This window comes from Nomascus leucogenys, chromosome 15 (assembly GCF_006542625.1).
Source record: "Nomascus leucogenys isolate Asia chromosome 15, Asia_NLE_v1, whole genome shotgun sequence".
Classification (NCBI taxonomy): Eukaryota; Metazoa; Chordata; class Mammalia; order Primates; family Hylobatidae; genus Nomascus; species Nomascus leucogenys.
Genome location: NC_044395.1, coordinates 48,253,147 through 48,274,576, shown reverse-complemented (window position 1 = coordinate 48,274,576; position 21,430 = coordinate 48,253,147). Strand labels below are relative to the sequence as shown.

At 39.1% G+C, this 21,430-nt stretch overlaps 1 protein-coding gene across 2 annotated transcripts in view; it reads right to left on the bottom strand.

The window, feature by feature from the left end:
* Nucleotides 1-20,077, bottom strand: part of CTSC (cathepsin C) — a 51,066-nt gene extending 30,989 nt beyond the window's left edge. The window contains exons 1-4 of one of the 2 annotated variants that reach the window (XM_030828903.1): nt 19,791-20,070; nt 17,220-17,365; nt 10,170-10,254; nt 8,142-8,503 (exon numbers count right to left, since the gene is read on the bottom strand). In XM_030828903.1, the coding sequence (XP_030684763.1) occupies nt 8,493-8,503; nt 10,170-10,254; nt 17,220-17,365; nt 19,791-19,962 (414 nt within the window). In that variant the 5' untranslated portion in view covers nt 19,963-20,070 and the 3' untranslated portion in view covers nt 8,142-8,492. Of the gene's footprint in view, nt 1-8,141; nt 8,504-10,169; nt 10,255-17,219; nt 17,366-19,790 lie in introns of those variants that run through there. The other variant, XM_003254513.3, reaches the window with a different exon arrangement.
* Between the last annotated feature and the right edge of the window lie 1,353 nt (nt 20,078-21,430).

The following is a 21,430-nucleotide window of genomic DNA, read 5'->3' as shown; positions in this document are numbered from 1 at the left end:
CTACTTTAAAGTTCATATGGAACCAAAAAACAGCCCGCATCGCTAAGTCAATCCTAAGCCAAAAGAACAAAGCTGGAGGCATCACGCTACCTGACTTCAAACTATACTACAAGGCTACAGTAACCAAAACAGCATGGTACTGGTACCACAACAGAGACATAGATCAATGGAACAGAACAGAGCCCTCAGAAATGATGCTGCATATCTACAACTATCTGATCTTTGACAAACCTGACAAAAACAAGAAATGGGGAAAGGATTCCCTATTTAATAAATGGTGCTGGGAAAACTGGCTAGCCATATGTAGAAAGCTGAAACTGGATCCCTTCCTTACACCTTATACAAAAATTAATTCAAGATGGATTAAAGACTTAAATGTTAGACCTAAAACCATTAAAATCCTACAAGAAAACCTAGGCAATACCATTCAGGACATAGGCGTGGGCAAGGACTTCATGTCTAAAACACCAAAAGCAATGGCAACAAAAGCCAAAGTTGACAAATGGGATCTAATTAAACTAAAGAGCTTCTGCACAGCAAAAGAAACTACCATCAGAGTGAACAGGCAACCTACAGAATGGGAGAAAATTTTTGCAACCTACTCATCTGACAAAGGGCTAATATCCAGAATCTACAATGAACTCAAACAAATTTACAAGAAAAAAACAAACAACCTCATCAAAAAGTGGGCAAAGGACATGAACAGACACTTCTCAAAAGAAGACATTTATGCAGCCAAAAAACACATGAAGAAATGCTCATCATCACTGGCCATCAGAGAAATGCAAATCAAAACCACAGTGAGATACCATCTCACACCAGTTAGAATGGCCATCATTAAAAAATCAGGAAACAACAGGTGCTGGAGAGGATGTGGAGAAATAGGAACACTTTTACACTGTTGGTGGGACTGTAAACTAGTTCAACCATTGTGGAAGTCAGTGTGGCGATTCCTCAGGGATCTAGAACTAGAAATACCATTTGACCCAGCCATCCCATTACTGGGTATATACCCAAAGGACTATAAATCATGCTGCTATAAAGACACATGCACACGTATGTTTATTGCGGCACTATTCACAATAGCAAAGAGTTGGAACCAACCTAAATGTCCAACAACGATAGACTGGATTAAGAAAAGTGGCACATATACACCATGGAATACTATGCAGCCATAAAAAATGATGAGTTCGTGTCCTTTGTAGGGACATGGATGAAACTGGAAAACATCATTCTCAGTAAACTATCGCAAGGATAAAAAACCAAACACTGCATGTTCTCACTCATAGGTGGGAATTGAACAATGAGAACTCATGGACACAGGAAGGGGAACATCACATTCCGGGGACTGTTGTGGGGTGGGGGGAGGGGGGAGGGACAGCATTAGGAGATATACCTAATGCTAAATGACGAGTTAATGGGTGCAGGAAATCAACATGGCACATGGATACATATGTAACAAACCTGCACATTGTGCACATGTACCCTAAAACCTAAAGTATAAAAAAAAAAAAAAAAATTTAGACATCTAAGTCTAATCCATCAAGATGATTTATAATTTCAGAAAAGTACTTTGCATGGAGTTGAATGATTTGATGATTAACCAAATATGGAAATACTATATTCCAGCAACATTAAAAAACAAAAAAAGTTTCAATTTTTGCCCTTTGTTTACTGTAGGAATCTATATATGTACAAATTACCTCCATTTGACGTCAGAAAGGAACCAGGCAAATTTTACTGAATTGGTATTTTGCCAAATCCATCAGAGAGTGTCACATCTTTCCTCAGAAAGAAACCAACTTCCCTATGTCAGTTCCAAGGAATAGCTACAGTTATCTGCCTATTAACTGGACTGAACCATTTATTTAAAAAGTTGAATTGTAATAAAATGCAAAACTGCCAGGAAATAGTTACAGTGGTTACAGCCAAGCAACTTCCAGCATTTTACTGAAGGAACTGGAAGTTTACATGTGAAAATGGAGGGTCATAAATCTGTTTATTTCCAGTGCTGAAAAGACATTACATTAAAACCAAAATACACATTCCAGAATTAGCTAAGAAAACAGCAATTTACTGCACAGCAAAGTAGTCAAAGTCCCTGGGCTCATTCCTCACTTACTCACTCATAAACTCAAACCGTAAAGTTGGAAAAAAATCTTAAGAGTTCATCTAATCCACTCCTCAGCTCATGTTCCTCACTATACTCAACAGAGGTGAGGCACACCATGCAGCATTTCAAAGCTTCGGTCCTCCAGGCCTTGGGGAACCCCTGCAGTCAGAACACTCAGGATTTCCCTTGATAGCTAATTTTGTTTTTAGTAGTTGTGAAAGTTAGAACATCACTGTTTTTAACTCTGAGCCGTATCTTGGCCTCTATAGGCTTACACAAGATTAAAACATAAATAAATAAATAGAATAAAATACAAAAGTCTCATCTCTTTTCCACTAAATCATCCAACATATATGGCCTGAGGGTCCACCATAGCCTCTAAGGACACAAAGGTAACAACACTTCAAAGAACACATCAATAAAACAATACCACATGATATATTACACAATATTCTTTATTTTACAAATATTTATTGAAGGCTTATTATTTGTCATATATCGTGTAACACATAGGGAATCAAATGGTTAGTAAGATGGAGTTGATCCTTGCCCTAATGAAGTTTAAAGACCGGAGAGGAATACAAACAGGCAATTATGACACAGAATGCTAAGCCTTATTATATTCAGGGATCTTCTGACACATGTATCTGCAATTTTGTACTCACTGAATCTTCTCTTCCATAATAAAAGCATGTTGATGCAAAATTACTCAGATAAACAAAAGAACTCATTAGTAATTTTTAAATTCCATATTAAATATATATACATATATATTTTAAATTTTTTAAGTTCCAGGGTACATGTGTACAACATGCAGGTTTCTTACATAGGTAAACATGTGCCATGGTGGTTTCCTGCACCTATCAACTCATCACCTAGGTATTAACCCATTTATGCCAGAGGTTGCAATTTGTTGAATGTGAAAAAATCAGACCTTGGCAATGACCTTGAGCAGGATATAAAGAACTTCCACATGCTTAGTGTTCCAGAAACGGAACACTAGGCATAAATGGGTTAAGTCCAGAATGCATTAGCTATTTTTCCTAATGCTCTCCCTCAGCTTGCCCCCCAACTCCCTGACTGGCCCCAGTGTGTGTTATTCCCCTCCCTGTGCCCATGTGTTCTATTGTTCAGCTCCACTTATAAGTGAGAACATGTGGTGGTTGGTTTTCTGTTCCTGCATTAGTTTGCTGAGGATAATAGCTTCCAACTCCATCCATGTCCCTGAAAAGGACATGATCTCATTCCTTTTTATCGCTGCATAGTATTCCATGGTGTTTATGTTCCACATTCTCTTTTTCCAGCCTATCTTTGATGAGCATTTGGGTTGATTCCATGTCTTTGCTATTATGAATAGTGCTGTAATAAACATACGTGTGGGCCAGGCACGGTGGCTCACGCTTGTAATCCCAGCACTTTGGGAGGCCGAGGTGGGCGGATCACGAGGTCAGGAGATCGAGACCACAGTGAAACCCCTTCTCTACTAAAAATACAAAAAAAAAATTAGCCGGGCATGGTGGCGGGCACCTGTAGTCCCAGCTACTCGGAGAGGCTGAGGCAGGAGAATGGCGTGAACCTGGGAGGTGGAGCTTGCGGTGAGCCAAGATTGCGCCACTGCACTCCAGCCTGGGTGACAGAGCGAGACTCCATCTCAAAAAAAAATAATAATAATAATAAAAAAATAAACATACGTGTGCATGTATCTTTGTAATAGAATGATTTATATTCCTTTGGGTCTATATGCAGTAATGATATTTCTGGTTCTAAATCTTTAAGGAATCACCACACTGTCTTCCACAATGGTTGAATTAATTGACATTCCCACCAACGGTGTAAAAATGTTCTTATTTCTCTGCAACCTCGTTAGTATGTTGTTTGACTTTTTAATAATCACCACTGTGACATGAGATGGTATCTCATTGTGATTTTGATATGCATTTCTCTAATGGTCAGTGATGTTGAGCTTTTCTTCATGTTTATTGGCCGCGTGAATATCTTCTGGGAAGTGTCTGTTCATGTTCTTTGCCAACTTTTTAATGGGGTTCCTTTTTTCTTGTAAATTTGTTAAGTTCCTTGTAGGTTCTGGATATTAGACCTTTGTTATATGGATAGATTGAAAAAATTTTCTTCCATTCTGTTGGTTGCCTGTTCACTCTGATGGTAGTTTCTTTTGCTGTGCAGAAGCTCTTTAGTTTAATTAGATCTCATTTGCCAATTTTTGCTTTTGTTGCAATTGTTTTTGGTGTCTTTCTCATAAAATCTTTGCCCATTCCTATGTCCAAAATGATATTGCCTATATTCTATTCTGGGGTTTTTATAATTTTGGGTCTTACATTTAAGTCTTTAATCCATCTTAAGTTGATTTTTGTGTATGGATTAAGAAACAGGAACAGTTTCAATTTTCTGTATATAGCTAGTTAGATATACAGTAGCATTAATTGAATAGGGAGTCCTTTCCCTATTGCTTCTTATTGTCAGCTTTGTCAAAAATAAGAGAAAAATCAAAGATACAATAAAAAATGATAAACAGGATACCACCACTGACCTCACAGACATACAAACCACCATCAGAGAATACTACAAACACCTCTATGCAAAGAAACTAGAAAATCTAGAAGAAATGGATAAATTCCCGTATGCATACACACTCCCAAGACTGAATCAGGAAGAAGTTGGATCCCTGAATAGATCAATAGCAAGTTCTGAAAGTGAGGCAGTAATAAATAGCCTACCAATGAAAAAAAGCCCAGGACCAGATGGATTTACAGCTGAATTCTACCAGAGGTACAAAGAGGAGCTGATACCCTTTCTTCTGAAACTATTCCAAACAATTGAATAGAAGGGACTCCTCCCTAACTCATTTTATGAGGCCAGCATCATCCTGATACCAAAACCTGGCAGAGATACAACAACAAAAAGAAAACTTCAGTCCATTATCCCTGATGAACTTCGACGCAAAAAATCTCAATGAAATACTGACAAACCAAATCCAGCAGCACATCCAAAAGCTTATCTACCACGGTCAAGTTGGTTTCATCCCCAGGATGCAAGGCCGGTTCAACATATGCAAATCAATAAACGTCATTCATCACATAAATAGAACTAAAGACAAAAACCACGATTATCTCAATAGATGCAGAAAAGGCCTTTGATACAATTCAACATCGCTACATGTTAAAAACTCTCAATAAACTAGGTATTGAAGGAACATATCTCAAAATAATAAGAGCTTTTTATGAGAAACCCACAGATAATATGCTGAATGGGCAAAAGCTGGAAGCATTCCCCATGAAAACCGGCACGAGACAAGGATGCCCTTTCTCACCATTCTTATTCAATATAGTATTGGGAGTTCTGGCCAGGGTAATCGGGCAAGAGAAAGAAATAAAGGGTACTCAAATAGGAAGACAGGAAGTCAAATTGTCTTTGTTTGAAGATAACATGATCCTACATCTAGAAAACCCCATCATCTCAGCCCAAAAGCTTCTTAAGCTGGTAAGCAACTTCAGTAAAGTCTCAGGATACAAAATCAATATGCAGAAGTCACCAGGATCCCTATACACCAACAAAAGGCAAGCAGAGAGCAAAATCATGAATGAACTCCCATGCCCAATTGCTACAGAGAGAATAAAATAACTAGGAATACAGAAGTGAAGGATCTCTTCAAGGAGAACTACAAACCACTACTCAAGGAAATGAGAGAGGACACAAACAAAGGGAAAAACGTTACATGCTCATGGATAGGAAGAATCAGTATCATGAAAATGGCCATACTGCCCAAAGTAATTCACAGATTCAATGCTATTCCTATTAAACTACCATTAACATTCTTCATAGAATTAGAAGAAACTATTTTAAAATTCATATAGAACCAAAAAAAAGCTCGTATAGCCAAGACAATCCTAAGCAAGAAGAACAAAGCTGGAAGCATCATGCTATCTGACTTCAAACTATACTACAAGGCTACAGTAACCAAAACAGCATGGTACAAAAACTGACACATAGACTAATGGAACAGAATGGAGATCTCAGAAATAAGACCACACATCTACAACCATCTGATCTTTGACAAACCTTACAAAAACAAACAATAGGGAAAGGATTCTCTATTTAATAAATGGTGCTGGGAGAACTGGCTAGCCATATGCAGAAAATTAAAACTGGAACCCTTTCTTACACCTATACAAAAATTAACTCAAGATGGATTAAAGACTTAAATGTAAAACCCAAAACAATAAAACACCCTAGAAGAAAATCTAGGTATGCCACTGAATATATTTTTTACCTATCAGTTGCTTTGGTTATATTTACATCCTGAAAGTCAGCTTGAAACATGCAATTCTTTTAAAACTCTGCAGGAAGGTAATCTGATAATATTCTTTAGAGTAGGGAATCAAAAAAGATGTATATAGCACCATTCCTGATTTGTGTTTCTAGAATCCTACAAAATTAATTCTGTGTAAGTTGGTATTACTTGTGAAAAGTTTGCAAAAAGAAAAGAGAACTGTGGTGCATTTTCCAAGTACCTACAAAGTTCTATGTGCATTAGGTGTTGAAGATATACAGGGAGAAATACAGATTTTCAATCTGGAAAGAGATGAAAACATGCTACCCAATCACTCCATTACAGCATAGCATGAAAGCAGAGGTACCTGCGATATGCAATGGGAACCAAAGTTCTGATGTTTCTCACGGTAATGGAGAGAGCTGGGGAGGGTTTCGGAGAGCGGTGCCATCAAGGTCCTGAGTGATAAAGAATTTATCAGGTCCAGAGGTGAGATAGATAAAAGATTCCAGGTGGGAGCAGTCCACTGTACTCTCAATTCAACTTTATGAAATACTTCTTCTCAGAATAGCAGAATAGTATACCTCTCAGATCATACAAAGAGTCATCTGAATCAATAGAGTAAGGATGACAAGCTACTCTCTAGAGAAAAATTCTTCTATTCAAGCAGAAATGCAAGAGGAAAGTCCACCCAGACACTATGAATAAACATAACCCCATAATTTCAGGCTTACCAAAGCTTAAAGAAGTCAGCTCTAAACCAACAGAGCAGGAAACAAGACCATTATTTGGCAGGAAAGAGCTAGAAGATAGCAATCAGTGTGAACAATACTGTAATTAATATTAGTAAATTTGACTATGACACTTAGTTTGTACTTAATTTGAAGTTTACAAAGCTCTTCTACCAATTTCCAAACTACAAAGGGAAGGAGAAGGTAAGTTTTGGTCTTCAGTGAAAAAACCCTGGTTTAGGCAAGAAAGTCAGTAGCCTAACAGCTAAGGAAACCTAAGCTTCAAGGCAATTCTTCTCTTAAAACTTCAACATGAGCCCATGCAACATTAAACTAATATTCATGATGCTCACAGACTGGAATTTACCAGGAAATCCAAATGTGCCTCTAAATACCATTTACTTATTTGTGAAATGGCTTTTTTCACTATTTAGCCCCAAGGAAGTCTTTAGGCTTGAAAGATAAGCTCTAGCATTTTACAGTTAGAAACTCTGTGAGCTTAGCACTGTAAGAGATTAATTTTCTCTATCTATAAAATGGAACTAGTTATATCTACTTTACAGAATTTTTGTAGCCTATAGTATGTCAACTTCTTAGCACAAAGCTTGTACCTAATGAAAAAAGAAAAGAAAAAAAAAAGGGTGTTTACGATACCATCTTTCTGGCCAGAGGTACTGGAGGTCTATAATCTGTAGAAGTATACTATAGCAGTCTGACAAATCTGAGAAAGCCTCTTTTTTCCCTTCTTTAAATATGTCCTCCATAGGACCATCTTCCCTTCAGTAACTTATATCTGTGAATCTCAAGAGATCCAAGGGCCTTACTTTCTCCTTACAACAGGCTCTTGGGTTCCTCAAGGTAATCAGAGAAAGGAAAGATATTCAGGCAGAGACAGTTAAACTGTGAATAAAATTTACGCTGTGAATAAAACAAAACATACACTTCAAATCCTGACAATCTTAGAAAAAAATCACTGTAATAGAAGGGATTTCAAAGGAGAAAAAGAACAATGTGTTGTATATTGTTCCTTTTATTAAAAAACTGAACGGTAAAGCCACCCAAGATTTTGCATCTTCCAGATTTTTTTTTTTTTCCTTTCTCCTGTGTAGTCTCTGGTTGTTCACATTCCAAAATGATGTTTACTGTTTTCCAAGGGAATGTTCAGGAGGGCAGCTGCCTTGGAGGTAGATCACCAGGACTCCTTTGCATTTTGCATGCAAATAAAGACTCCAGAAGGGACTGTAGCTGCTAGAGGCCTTTGCTAGCTGCTACAGGTAGGTCCACACTGTCGCAGGCTGCTCTGTCTCTTAGCCCCAACGTCTGTTCATGGCTGTGGTTTTAAAAGAGTCCCTCAACAGATGCTCTATTTAATAACTACAAGACAATGAAAACTAGGGTTACAAGCCAACAAGAATCATATTGTCTCTTAATATTTAATCGTATCAATTTCTTTAAGTAAAAAAGAAAAAAAATACTAGCACTAATATTTGAGATCCTGGTATTTTTTTGTAAATGTTAAGACATTCATGAGAAAGATGCCATTCTGAAGCTAAATGCTTAAGCGACATGTATTGCACATGCAACCAACATGCTTTAGAAGCACATGCATTTGAAGGTAATTGCCACTGAAAAAAACGAGTGTGTTTTTGAAATATACTTAAGAGACAGGCTAAATATAGTAACTTAGATACATTAACATGTATACCTTACAAACTTTAATTTAGGCTCAGTGCTGCCTGAATCCATATGACTAGGTACTAGGCTATTTATCCCATTTACACAACAAATTACCAGGGTTTATCTTTTCTACTGGTGGAGCAGTCTCCCTAACTAGGAGAAAGAGTGAAGAGCTAAGGATAAAATTTTGTAAACTGTATTTTGGAAAAAGCTTATTTTTTGTGGAAAAAAATGATGGTGAACCTATCTGGGAAAAGTTTCCTATTGTATCTTCTTCCTAAGCTATTACCATACAATATATTACAGATTCTGAGAAGTTCTGAAATAAAGAAAACTATTTAATACATTCCATATTTATTCAACTACCAGAAAGAACTGAGAAGAAACAGCTTATTAATTTCAACTCTAATGCTCACTTTGATCTGTTATTAGTGGCTGTATGGAACATTGCTGAAGCTTAACAAGATAACGTGACACAACTGATGAGGAATTCCTACCTGGCAGATGTGTGGGCCACTGCTGGTCCATTATAAAGTTTGGAAAATGCTAATATAAGATAAACCTATGGTGCTTTCAATACTTGTCTCTAGTTCCCTTTTTCAAATCTCACTTCCAGTATTTAAGAGCCAAGTAACAGAGGAAGGAAAAGGGGAAAGAATATTATGTTAAAATGCAAGGAAGGGTAAGTCTCTATTAATTTTATTCTCTAATCACCTATTTCTACATCAAAATTTTAGACATTTATGGATCCAGCGTGAGCAATGATTTAAACATCTATTCTGAAAATGTGAAGAGAATGTAAAGAGTAAGATTCTCTTCTCCTCAGTGAATAGTCTACATTCTTAATAGAAGGCAGTTTTACAAAGCTGGGTCATGTCTCTCAGAGATAAGTGATGAGTATGTCAATTTCTCTGTAAAAGCCACCTTCTCTGTGGAAGACAGATCTAAGCTGATGTGGCCTCACATGTTTCTCTCTTGAGGGATTCTTTTCAAGAAAAGAATAAGCAACTCAAGGCAGCGTAACTACTTTACGAATGTGAACTGAACTTGAGTCAGCCTTTTTCTTAGCTGGGTCTTTATCCTTTTCACAGTTCACGTCTACTTAGGTTACAAGTATCATTCTTGGGAGAGCTGATTTGACATGTGAAAACAGAACGTAATAAAGTAGAAAATTACTCACATAAAATAGTGCAGACAACTTAGAAACAGCAGACAAGCAGGCTCAAGCAAGAAATTCATAAGAAAACCATAATCTCTACAGTCTCTCTCTGATGAATAAATAGGCATTAATTTGCATAAGCCACCAGGAAGTGGGGAAGCTTGCTTTTAATGAGAAAGTTAGAAATTTTTCAATAGCGCTCACCCAGTTTGTTCCTCAGATGTGGCAAATCATATATCCCCACAGTTCCCAGCTGCATGAACAAATGACTGATAAAATCAGTGACATCCTACGAAGAGTTTACAATGGTAAACTGAGTCATTATGTTGAGATTAAGCATCATCATGAAAGAAGATATAAAATAAGCAGGCACTCAGTGCTAAACTTCTCATACTTTCCCTCCATTGAAATACTCTTACAAGTAAACCCAAAGTTATTTAAAAGAAAAAAAAAGACAAAATGCTGAGCTTGATATATTGAATCCATATTTTAAAAAGTATACCTACCTCAATAAGTCTTCTAAAATTGTTATATCTTAATAATGAACCCAGAAGGCTCAGTGAAAAAATGGCACAATATTCCCTAATCTTTTATTGTAGAAACACAGGCAACATTTCTGGCTGTGTGATAAGCTTGAAATTTATTAATCATTAGCACACAAAGTGAGGAATTAAATCCTCTAGTATGGATTTCTCAACATAGAGTTCTTGTTTCTGTTTGTTTTGTTTTGTTTTGTTTTTGAGACAGAGTCTCATTCTGTCACCCAGGCTGAAATGCAGTGGCACAATGTCGGCTCACTGCAACCTCCACCTCCCGGGTTCAAGCGATTCTTCTGCCCCAGCCTCCCGAGTAGCTGAGACTATAGGCGTGCACCACCACGCCCGGCTACTTTTTGTATTTTCAGTAGAGAGGGGTTTCACCATGTTGAGGCTGGTCTCCAACTTCTGACCTCAGGTGATCCACCAGCCCCAGCCTCCCAAAGTGTTCTTGTTTTGAGTAGCAACTTGCTTTAGAAACACTGATGGTCATTTTTTTAGCTTATAGTTCTATTAAGATTGGAAGGCTCCAAACAAGAGCTCAATTAGAAAGCACTAAGATTTGCTTCGCTATCATCAGATAAAATTTCCAGCCATAATGAGTCTAGTTCCCCTCTACATATTTCCTCAGCCCTTGAGTAGCTTAATCTTCAAAATAAAATATGAGTTCCTTCTCTACTGCTCCCTTTTAGAGTCAGTTTCTTTTACTGCCTCAGAGAAAGTAAAATGAGAAACAGTAAAATGTTAGAAAGCCTATACAGGCTGGGTGTGGTGGCTCACACCTGTAATCCCAGCACTTTGGGAGGTCCAGGCAGGTGGATCACTTGAGGTCAGGAGTTCAAGACCAGCCCAGTCAACATGGTGAAACCCCATCTCTACTAAAAATACAAAAATTAGCTGGGCGTGATGGTGGGCACCTGTAATTCAATCTACTCTGGAGGCTGAGGAAGGACAATCTCTTAAACCCAGGAAGTGGAAGGAGTGAGGGCCTGGGCGACAGAGCTAGACTCCATTTCAAAAAAAAAAAAAAAAAAAAAAAAAAGCTGGGCGGGTCACTTGTAACAGAGGAGGAGGGGGCGATCAATCAGAATCAAAAATGAAACCCTCAAAAAAAAAAAAAAAATAGCCGGCGTGTGGGGGCCTGAGTAGCTATCGAGAGCTGAGCAGAAATGCTAAACAGCCATAAAAAAAAAAAAAAAAAAAAAAAAAAAAAAAAAAAAAAAAAAAAAAAAAAAAAAAAGCCTAAAAAGCCTATTCAACAAGAGGTCATTTTTTGGAGCTTAGTTTGTTTTACAGGACTTTCTGTCTCTGGGCAATTTGGTGGAGAGGATGCTATATAGAGGAGCTTTATACATGATCATCATTAAAAATGAACAAAGTACATAAGAGCATAAAGAAGAAAAAATAATCACATATCCAGCCATCATGTAAAGTCAGACATAATTAAGCATTTTCACAGTATTCTGTTTTATGTTGTTACATCGTGTGTGTGCGTGTTTTGTTTTGTTTCGAGACAGAGTCTCACGCTGTCGCCCACGATGGAGTGCAGTGGTGCAATCTCAGCTCACTGCAAGCTCTGTCTCCAGCGTTCAAGCAATTCTACTGCCTCAGCCTCCCAAGTAACTGGGACTACACGCATGCGCCACTATGCTTGGCTAATTTTTGTATTTTTAGTGGAGATGAGGTTTCACTACGTTGGCCAGGCTAGTCTCCAACTTCTCAAAGTGCTGGAATTACAGGCATGAGCCAAGCCAGCCTGTATTGTGTTTTTATATAGGAGGTTGCCTGCAGGTACTTTTAAGAAGTGCAAATTTGCTAAAGTGTGCCAAGTATAATGAAATGGTAAATACTACTAAAATCTGATAATCTTAGAAACTGGCCTGTAGATAGTATTGTCTTTTGTTTTGGCCAGCCCAGTGTTTTAAAGGAAATTTGAATTTGAATGCCTCTAAGAATGTTTCCATCTTGCCACAGGCCTAATTACTCCTTATTAGTTTACATAAGGTTATTTCAAATGCTTAGATACCCACCCACCTGAGTGGGCCCAAAATGTAATATGTAACTCCCATAAAGTACTCAGATAATAAAATGCCTGGAGGATGCTGAGTAGGAAAAAATCTTTCATTATTTACTATTATTATTATTCTTTTGGGACGGAGTCTCGCTCTGTCACCCAGGCTGGAGTGCAATAGTGTGATTTCGGCTCACTGCAACCTCTGCCTCCTGGGTTCAAGCAATTCTCCTGCCTCAGCCTCCTGAATAACTGGGATTACAGGCATGTGTCACCACACCCAGCTAATTTTTGTATTTTTAGTAGAGACGGGGTTTCTTCATGTTGGCCAGACTGGTCTCGAACTCCTGACCTCAAGTGATCGCACGCCTTGGCCTCCCACAGTGCTGGGATTACAGGTATGAGTCACCATGCCTGGCTGAAAAAAATATTTTAAAAATATACCTAGTACCTCCTGCTCAACTCAAACTATGCAAAAACTTTAGATGTCAAAGTTTTATTCCTTCCAAACTTTTATCTAGCTTGAAGTCACATCCAAATACATGTATCTCCATCCCTACTATACCCCCAATTTCTCAAGCTGTTAAAACCAAGTTTTAAAATGGCTTAGAAATCTCAAATCATAAAAAATGTTTCTCTTTCAGATAAGCCCTGAATAAGCAGAACTTAATAAAGCAAGTTTCTAGCAATAGGAGCTATTCTGATTGATTCCGAAGTGGAATGCCGAGGATGGGGAAGAAGCTGTGTCTCTCCTGGTGAGATGCAGGATGCTGAGGGAAGCAGAAGGTAAAAGCAGGAGCCTAAAAGAATGCTGTGGTGTGGAAAAACTACTCAACGTGCTTTCTCCTATTCTCTCAGTCAGCAACAATGATCAATACAAAAGACTTCGGTGACCCCCAAATATGTAGGAAGTTCTCCCCACCAGCAAGCAAGCAATCAATTCTGCATCAGACACCAGCTCAGTGCCCTCCAGTTCAACTCCAATGCTACCTACCAGGAGACAGTTTCAGATCTCGTAGGTTGAGGGCTTAGTCCCCAAGACTGCCTGCCCACTTTAGACACCAGTCTCAAGTCCAGGCCGCCAGAACTTCTGATGGACTGGCTTCAAATTGGGGTTCCCATAACCCCCTCTTTGGGTTCAATTAATTTGACAGAGTGGCATATAAAACTCAGGGAAACACGTTTATGATTTATTACAAAGGATATTTGAAAGGATATAAATACAGGTACTTGAAGAGATACATAGGGCAAGGTCTGGAAGGGTCCCAGGCACAGGAGCTTCCGTCCCTGTGGAGTTAGGGTGGACCACCCTTCCAGCATGATGAGTTCTTCTTCACCTTCCTGTCAGACCCTACATGTTTAGCGCTTCAGAATTCCCTCAAATCTGTTCTTCTTGGGCTTTTATGGAGCGTTCATTGAATACACATGATTAAAGCATGGATAACCATGTTGAAATGTAATTAGATAATAAGGGCATGATCTAAACCAAACAAGGCCTGTCTGTTCAGATTCTTCTTGGTATCTCTGTGTAGTGTTCCTTCTGCTATGGTATGGGGCAGAATACTCTCTGGCATGAGGGTCTTAGAACCCATAATCAGATTAGAGTCCTGCAGTGGGCAGATGAAAGGAGGGTAGGAGAAGATCAGAGAGAGAGATTCTGGTTTCTGTAACAAGGGTCTTGGGAGTGAGTTGTGAGCCAGGAACCATGGACAAAACCTATATATGTCATAACATACAAATACTCTGCACGTACCAACTACTCAACAAACTCCAGCAGCAATAACAATAAGAAACAATCTACTTTAAGCATATCTGAAGCATATATAAAGAGGGTAAAAGGAAGCAAGTTGTAGGGCTCCAGTCAGGGAGAGGCATGAAAATCCAATTGATTTGTAGGATAACAACAACAATGATGGCAGGTAAGCATGGCAAGAATTTGTCAAACATTTCTGTAATGGCAGTAGGTTGAGTATGTTTTCGTTTATGTAAGACTCTTTGAATAGCAAATACTACTCAAGTTTTGATGTTTTCTCCTTTTACAAAAATAAATTTTAATGTAAAAGATGCTTTCTAATTCTATAGTAACAATTCTCACATGCATTACTTATTAAACGGGCTTGTGTTTTTCTTCAGTTACGCATCCTTTCAAGCACGGTTTCCCCAGCTGCAGGCAATACTCTGATGCCTGTGGTAAAATCTGTAAACTTTCTGTATTAATAAATGTCACCCTTCAACAGTGGATGACTTCATTATTCAAAGTCAACTCCATCTTAATATCTTTCTTAAGTTTTTAAACTCTGCTTCCCATCACTCTTGCAGTTGGATTTACTAAAATAACATGGTATTTTATCACTTTGCAAACTATGTTTATCTGGAACTATCTGATTATATTAAGTTTCAAAAACAAGTATCCTATTATATTCTACTCTGCCTAAGGAAATTATGGTCCTTGTCATAAGACCTAACTACTGACCAGAGTGGTTGATTTTTCTGCAGAAAAAGAAAACATGGCCCTGATAATGGTTCTGTCAAATGGGCACTTTAAAACTTACATATCCTGAAATCAGTAGGGCGGGAGTATTTTTTCTATTATTATTCCTAATGAAGGAATAAGGATTTGATCAATGCCATCCAGAACCATATGATTAGGCAGGGTTCTACCCTCCAACAGCATATATTAATTCTTTCCAACTTATGGTTGGGAACATATATAACTTTATTTGGCTTTAAAAAGTGATTTTCTATTGACCTAATGTGACTAATGTTCTTAGACAATGGCAAAACGCCAAATGTGCTTACACCGTGATTCACAAGAAGTGATACAATTCCTCATTCAGCCACCAGCTAGTTCCCTCTGTCCCTACCAGCTTTGGACTACTATTTAAGCTAAGAACAAGCTGATGAAAAAATAATAAAAGAAGAAAACTGCTTTTGTCCATATCTATTACATCTCTGGTAATTAAATAATGATTTTAGAAGTTTCCCCACCAGTTTCTCCAATTCTGCAGAATTTAAGAATCAAAAGTTTTCTAAGTCAAAAGAATAAACTATGTACTTGTCTATTTTTATCTACTCCTCATCTCCTTAATAATTTATTTAACCTATTTCCCAACTGAATTCCACTTCATTCATTCATTTTTTTTTGTAATAAATTGACTAGGTGTCTATTGTGTGTCAAAGAAGAGATAGAGTCAGAGGAAAATAAAATGACAGAAAATTATGTACAAGGTTTATGGTACATGGTAACAATTGCCTTGAATATCTCTTCCTTTACACATGTATTCCACAGGCAATTGATTCTTAATCTGAAGTCAAATAACCTTTGAAGGGCTGTGACAGAGTAACTGTAAGAGGTCTGCAAAGGCCTAGGCTCATCAACATATACACCAAAGATTATTTTCAGGTTAAATATACCACATATATATTACGATTTTTAAAATTTATATAGATACTATTATAAGTTTTTTTTACAAAAAAAAATGCATAGCATCTGGAAATGATACTAAAAATAGTTAACAACTAAAGGTTACGCATGGGTTTCCACTAATTCAGCGGACTGGTGGCCATCAACAGCTAGCATGGACAAACTGGTTTCCACGAGCTGCACATCATACCAGCAAATCCAGCTGAGGAGAGGCAACCTCTTCCTCTCTATTTCATCTTTTTTTTTTCCATATTAAAGAAAGATCCTTATTTTAAAAATATTTCTGGGAGCTATTATTCTAAAAAATATTGTAAACTGGCTTGGACCGCCATAATCTTGTGACAAACCACAACTCCCATGAGAAATTATAACAAGTTTAGAACTAGGCCTTTGTTGGTGCTTTGTCTTTTATCATATTTAACAGAGTTATTCCCTACTTTCCCACTTCTTTCCAGATGTTTTAAAGGCTGTAAACCTTTCACCATGAAAAAGTCTGTCTTTATTTATACTCTATGTATAATGAGAAACGCCTAGTTTCAGGCTTATGTATCCAATTTACTTGAACCATTTAATATTTAGCTTAAAAGAAAAGTTCCAGCTTGAGAAGAACAAATGAAATGGGCTGCAATTTGTGCTAAACTATTTTAACCCTGAGTATGTTTGCAATTGGAAGCAGTGTGTTATGAGAATGAACAATAGTTGTTTCCTACTGAGAGAAGGAAACAAACTGGGTTGACATGGCTACCTTTTACTTTAACCAGCGTAAGGAAGTAACTCCTAGGTTCTCTCTTTCTCTTAGTTTAGAAGAAAAAATTACTCAACATATTTAGTACATTTAGGATAATGAATCATTTAGGCCTATCACTACCTCAGCCAACAGGTAGTAATAGGAAGGATAGCATAATAACTGCAAGAAAACAAAATGTGTTATCTCTATATCTTTCCTACAGATTCAGAACAAAGCCAAATGACTATGGCAACATTTAGAACTAAAGTGGTAGTAATAATGAAAATAAATTAAGAATTTAGTCATACTTACCAAAATGTAAATTTTAAACATAATTTATACATATTCAAATGTAGCACTGGTATTTCTTAAACCTACTAAAATAATAATTTTAAATAAAGTGGCAAAATTATACCAACTACTACTGTTGGGAAGAGTGGTGTCAATTCCAGTTATCTTCTTAATCTGAAATTAAAATTCTGAGGGTCTACTAATCAGAAGAGGTTTCAGATATCCAATCACTGAAAATGTAAATCCAACTTCCAACAAAACTAACCTTAAAAAAGGCAAACCACTTGTAGTCATTCAACACAATCTCAAAGCCTTGGTTGTAAATGATGGTGAAATGGCCAGAATTGCCAAGGTCATCATATGCTGTATCCAGCTTCCGAAGGTACACCACTACTTTTTTTTCTTGTGGTCCTAAAGAAAAAAAAAAAAAGCACAATAAAGGAAAATTATTTGGATTTCAATAGGGGAAAGAATCCCCCAATTTCGATTATAATTGTGCTCCTTTCCTTTCATGCTACCCAGTTTGAGCACAGTCTGCCTAGTGAAGAAACCAGAGGCTCCATCTTGTTGCCTCAAACAGTTCCTGCTCCGAGGCAAGACTGTGAAGTTAGGCTCTAAAAATTTGAGATAATGCAGGCAGAAGCAGTGGCTCACGCCTGTAATCCTAGCACTTTGGGGGGCTGAGGTCAGGACTTCAAGACCAGTTTGGGCAACACAGTGAGACCCTGTCTCTACAAAAATACTTTTTAAAAATTAGCTGGTTATGGTGGTGCATGCCTGTAGTCCCAGCTATTTGAGCTGCTGAGGCTGAGGTGGGAGGATTGCTTGAGCCCAGGAGTTGGAGGCTGCAGTGAGCTATGATTACACAACTGCACTCCAACCTGGGCAACACAGTGAGACCTTGTCTCAAAAAAGAGAGATATGCCATGCAGCCCAGCAGGCAGGGAGACCCCAAAAATACAGTACCTTTCCAGAGCATCCCAACACTGAAGAAATTTTTCCACTGAAGAAAAGGAGAAATGGGGAATGTTGAAAATTACAGGCTTCCGGAAACGGAGAAAAGGCAAAATGCTAGTCAAAAGTGGGAAATGCAAGAATAAAAGGTATGACAACAAAAAGATAAATAAACAGACTATCAGATCCTAAGGAAGACAATGTGCTAAGCCCAGGAGAAGACACAAAATGATCTATTCGGAGAAGAAATGGGGTACCTTTCTCCTCAAAGGCTCTAGAGTTTAGAACCTCATTATCTGAAACCTTCCAAAGTTTATTCAGCAAACTAGAGGTTTGTATCCTATAAAACGAATTTGTGCTGATAGGAATGAAACGTTTAACCTTCATAGATGAGGGCTCAGACCTGTGGGTGCCTTTAATTACTGGATTAAGGCCAAAGGTAATTTTATAGGCAGAGCCTACCTGAAAATGGTTCAGCTGTGTCCATCTGGAGAGTTCTATATTTTAAAGTTTTTCCATGTTTGAGATTAATGCTCTGACATGGGAGATTGTATGTGACAGGGCAGTGCAAATCCTGATCTCTTTCTGCCCCAACCTTCAAACTCAAATTAAAAAAAAAAAAAAAAAAGGCCGGGCGTGGTGACTCCCCCCTGTAATCTCAGTACTTTGGAAGGCCGAGGCGGGCGGATCACGAGGTCAGGAGATGGAGACCATCCTGGCTAACACAGTGAAACCCGTCTCTACAAAAAATACAAAATATTAGCCGGGCGTGGTGGCATGTGCCTGTAATCCTAGCTACTCGGGAGATTGAGGCAGGAGAATCGCTTGAACCCGGGAGGCGGAGGTTGCAGTGAGCCGAGATCCCGCCACTGCACTACAGCCTGGGTGACAGAGCAAGACTCCATTCTCAAAAAAAAAAAAAAAAAAAAAAAAAAAAAAGTTATAATGCTCAGGATTATGAAATGCTATACAGTCAGTTAAAAAGGTCTTTCTTTAGTAACAAATGACTTAATCTTTGTTCTGCTGACAAGAAAATTATAGCTGATTTTTTACTGACTCTGCAAAAGTCACAGGCTGTAAGAGGGTTTGGGTAGACCCCAGTGTGACTCTTCTAACTAGTGACTGTCTTTTTTCCATCCCAAACCCTTCACTAGGTTCTTTGTTCTAGGGGTAACCATGTTATCTGAAGGCATATGGAATATCTCCAGTATGTTCAAACACTAGGTATTTATTGAGAGCCTTCCATGAGCCAAGCATTGTGCACGACTCTGGGCATTTCTAATTACTAGGTTCAGAGTTAAGTTTTCTTTGTTATTAATTTTTTAAAAAATTTTTACCTCCCTGCAATGCATGAAACAATGCAGAGTGGTACCAGACGTTTTCTAGTACTCATCAACACACGCTCAAACCAAAATCGCTGGGCAGAAAGTCCCTTTCCCACCACCTAACAAAAAGAGAAAACTTCCTGCTATATCCTCGAGAGTCTTTGAGCTCATCTGTCTTCACTAGTACAATAGTAATAAAAAATAAAAATAAATTTAAAAAATAACGCTGCCAGATTGGACTGGAGAATCAAACGATTGCAGTTCCCAAGTCTCTCTCAAAGCAAACAAAATTAAGCGGAAGAGATAAAAAAGTTATTGATAAAAGTGTTGAGTCCCCAAGATAACCAAGAAAGTGTGGAGTTAGAAGTTCTCAGCAGATGAACTTTAACTTCGCGGGCCTGGCGGGGAAGAAGGTCCCCAAGGGTCCCCGAATCCAGTCAAGATGCTCTGGCCACCCAAAGCGTCTGCCTGGGGGGAAGCGGTAGTTGGCGTGGCGCTGCGTTAGGGGCTCAAGGGCAGAAAGGACGACCTGGAGGACTGCCGAGCCGGCGGCTTACCCATAACCGAGCAGTTGACATCGCGCTGGGAACCGGTGGAGCCCACCTGGAAGACCCAGGTGCCTAGCAGGTCAAGATAGGTGCAGTTGGCAGGTGTGTCGCAGCGCACCGCGCGGTCGCCGGAAAGAAGCAGCAGGAGGGCGGCGAGCAGCGAGGCGGGCCCAGCGCCCATGCTGCCGGGAGCTGAGAGAAGAGGTGAAGAGTTACCAGGAAGCCAAGCGCTGCGGGCTAGCGGTGAGTCCACCGCGAGGCGCGCGCCTTGAAATAGCTACGCCGGCCCGGAAACCCGGGGGCGGGGTCACTGAGCAGCAGGGGATTGGGGGTTGGGCGTCAGGCGCGTGCCCGTCCCTGAAGCGGGGACTTGGGAGTGCGCGCGCTGCCCCTTACTTGGCTGCAACTGGACCCAGAACTAGGGAAGAGCCCAGAGACAGATTTTTTTTTTTTTTTTTTTTTTTTTTTTGCCGAGGGACGTTTCAAAATTTTGCACTGCCAGGGTGATAAAAAGAGGATTTAAGAGCCACAAGCGGTCCGCACACGACCCAGACTTCGTTCCTGTGCAGTAAAGTAGGGAGAGAAGGAAAGGGTGCGGGGGGAATAAGGGGCTGGGTCAGGTGAAAGAGTGCGATAGAAGGAGAGATCTAGCAAGTGGAGTTCTGTTTTACTTGCTATTCTTCCCCTTTAGTCTTTTTTCTCAGGTCCAGTTGCCTCATAACCAACTTTTTTTTTCCTCTGAAAAACTTCGCTAGCTAACATCAACTGTTCCAGCTGTTTGAGAACTTATCTTCCTTCAGTTTTCCAACTCTTCCTACTTTTTTATGTGCTTGATTTTGTTTTGTTTCCTGGTAAATGCTGTTTGCCTGTTTGCATTCAGAAAGAATTCAGTTGTGCAAACCTGCAGTTTTGGTGTATTAGCGTTGTGGGGGTTTTCCCTCTAGCACGCACACACATGGCGCTCTCAGGGATGATATTGCTCAACCCCTTTTATGTTACAGAGGAAAAGCAGAAGGCCCAGAGAGAGGAAGCGGCTTGCCCAGGGTGAGAAGGGAGAGGAAGGAAGCTAGCCAATGGGAGAAGGCTGGTCTTATGAACCGTTCTAGTGTGCCAGTCTGATCGCCAAAAAATTATTAGGTAGCACTACTTCCAGGTGCCTCCTTGCTCAGTTTAAATATCACCCTTTTCCGTAAGAGCCTCCCATTCTTTCCTGGCTTTTGTTGGTAATTGGGGCTCCTTTCTCCCACTGAGCCTACCAGGTGTCAGGCCCTGTGGACACAGTGATGAACAAGACAAAACTGATGTGTCCCCGTTTTCTTTGGGATATGAATTTTTGCCCCCTTTGCACTGGTCACAAATCAATATTCATATGTCCATTTTTTTTTCCACCAGATTATAAACATTCAAAGAGAGCAGGTCCAAATTATTCACTTATACCTCCCTAGATTCTGGTTTATTCAGAAAGTGTCCTTGAGTGTTAAAATAAGTGTACTTAATATTCTTATCTTGGTTGCCAAGCTTGAAAGCCAGTTTCAATGAGGCAAAAGGAGTCCTTGAAAGTTCAGAGGTGAAAATACTCTTCTATGGGGGCACAAATTTCAAAAGCCTGGGGCAGGGTTGGTGGCGGGGTGGGGGGGCGGTTGGGGAGC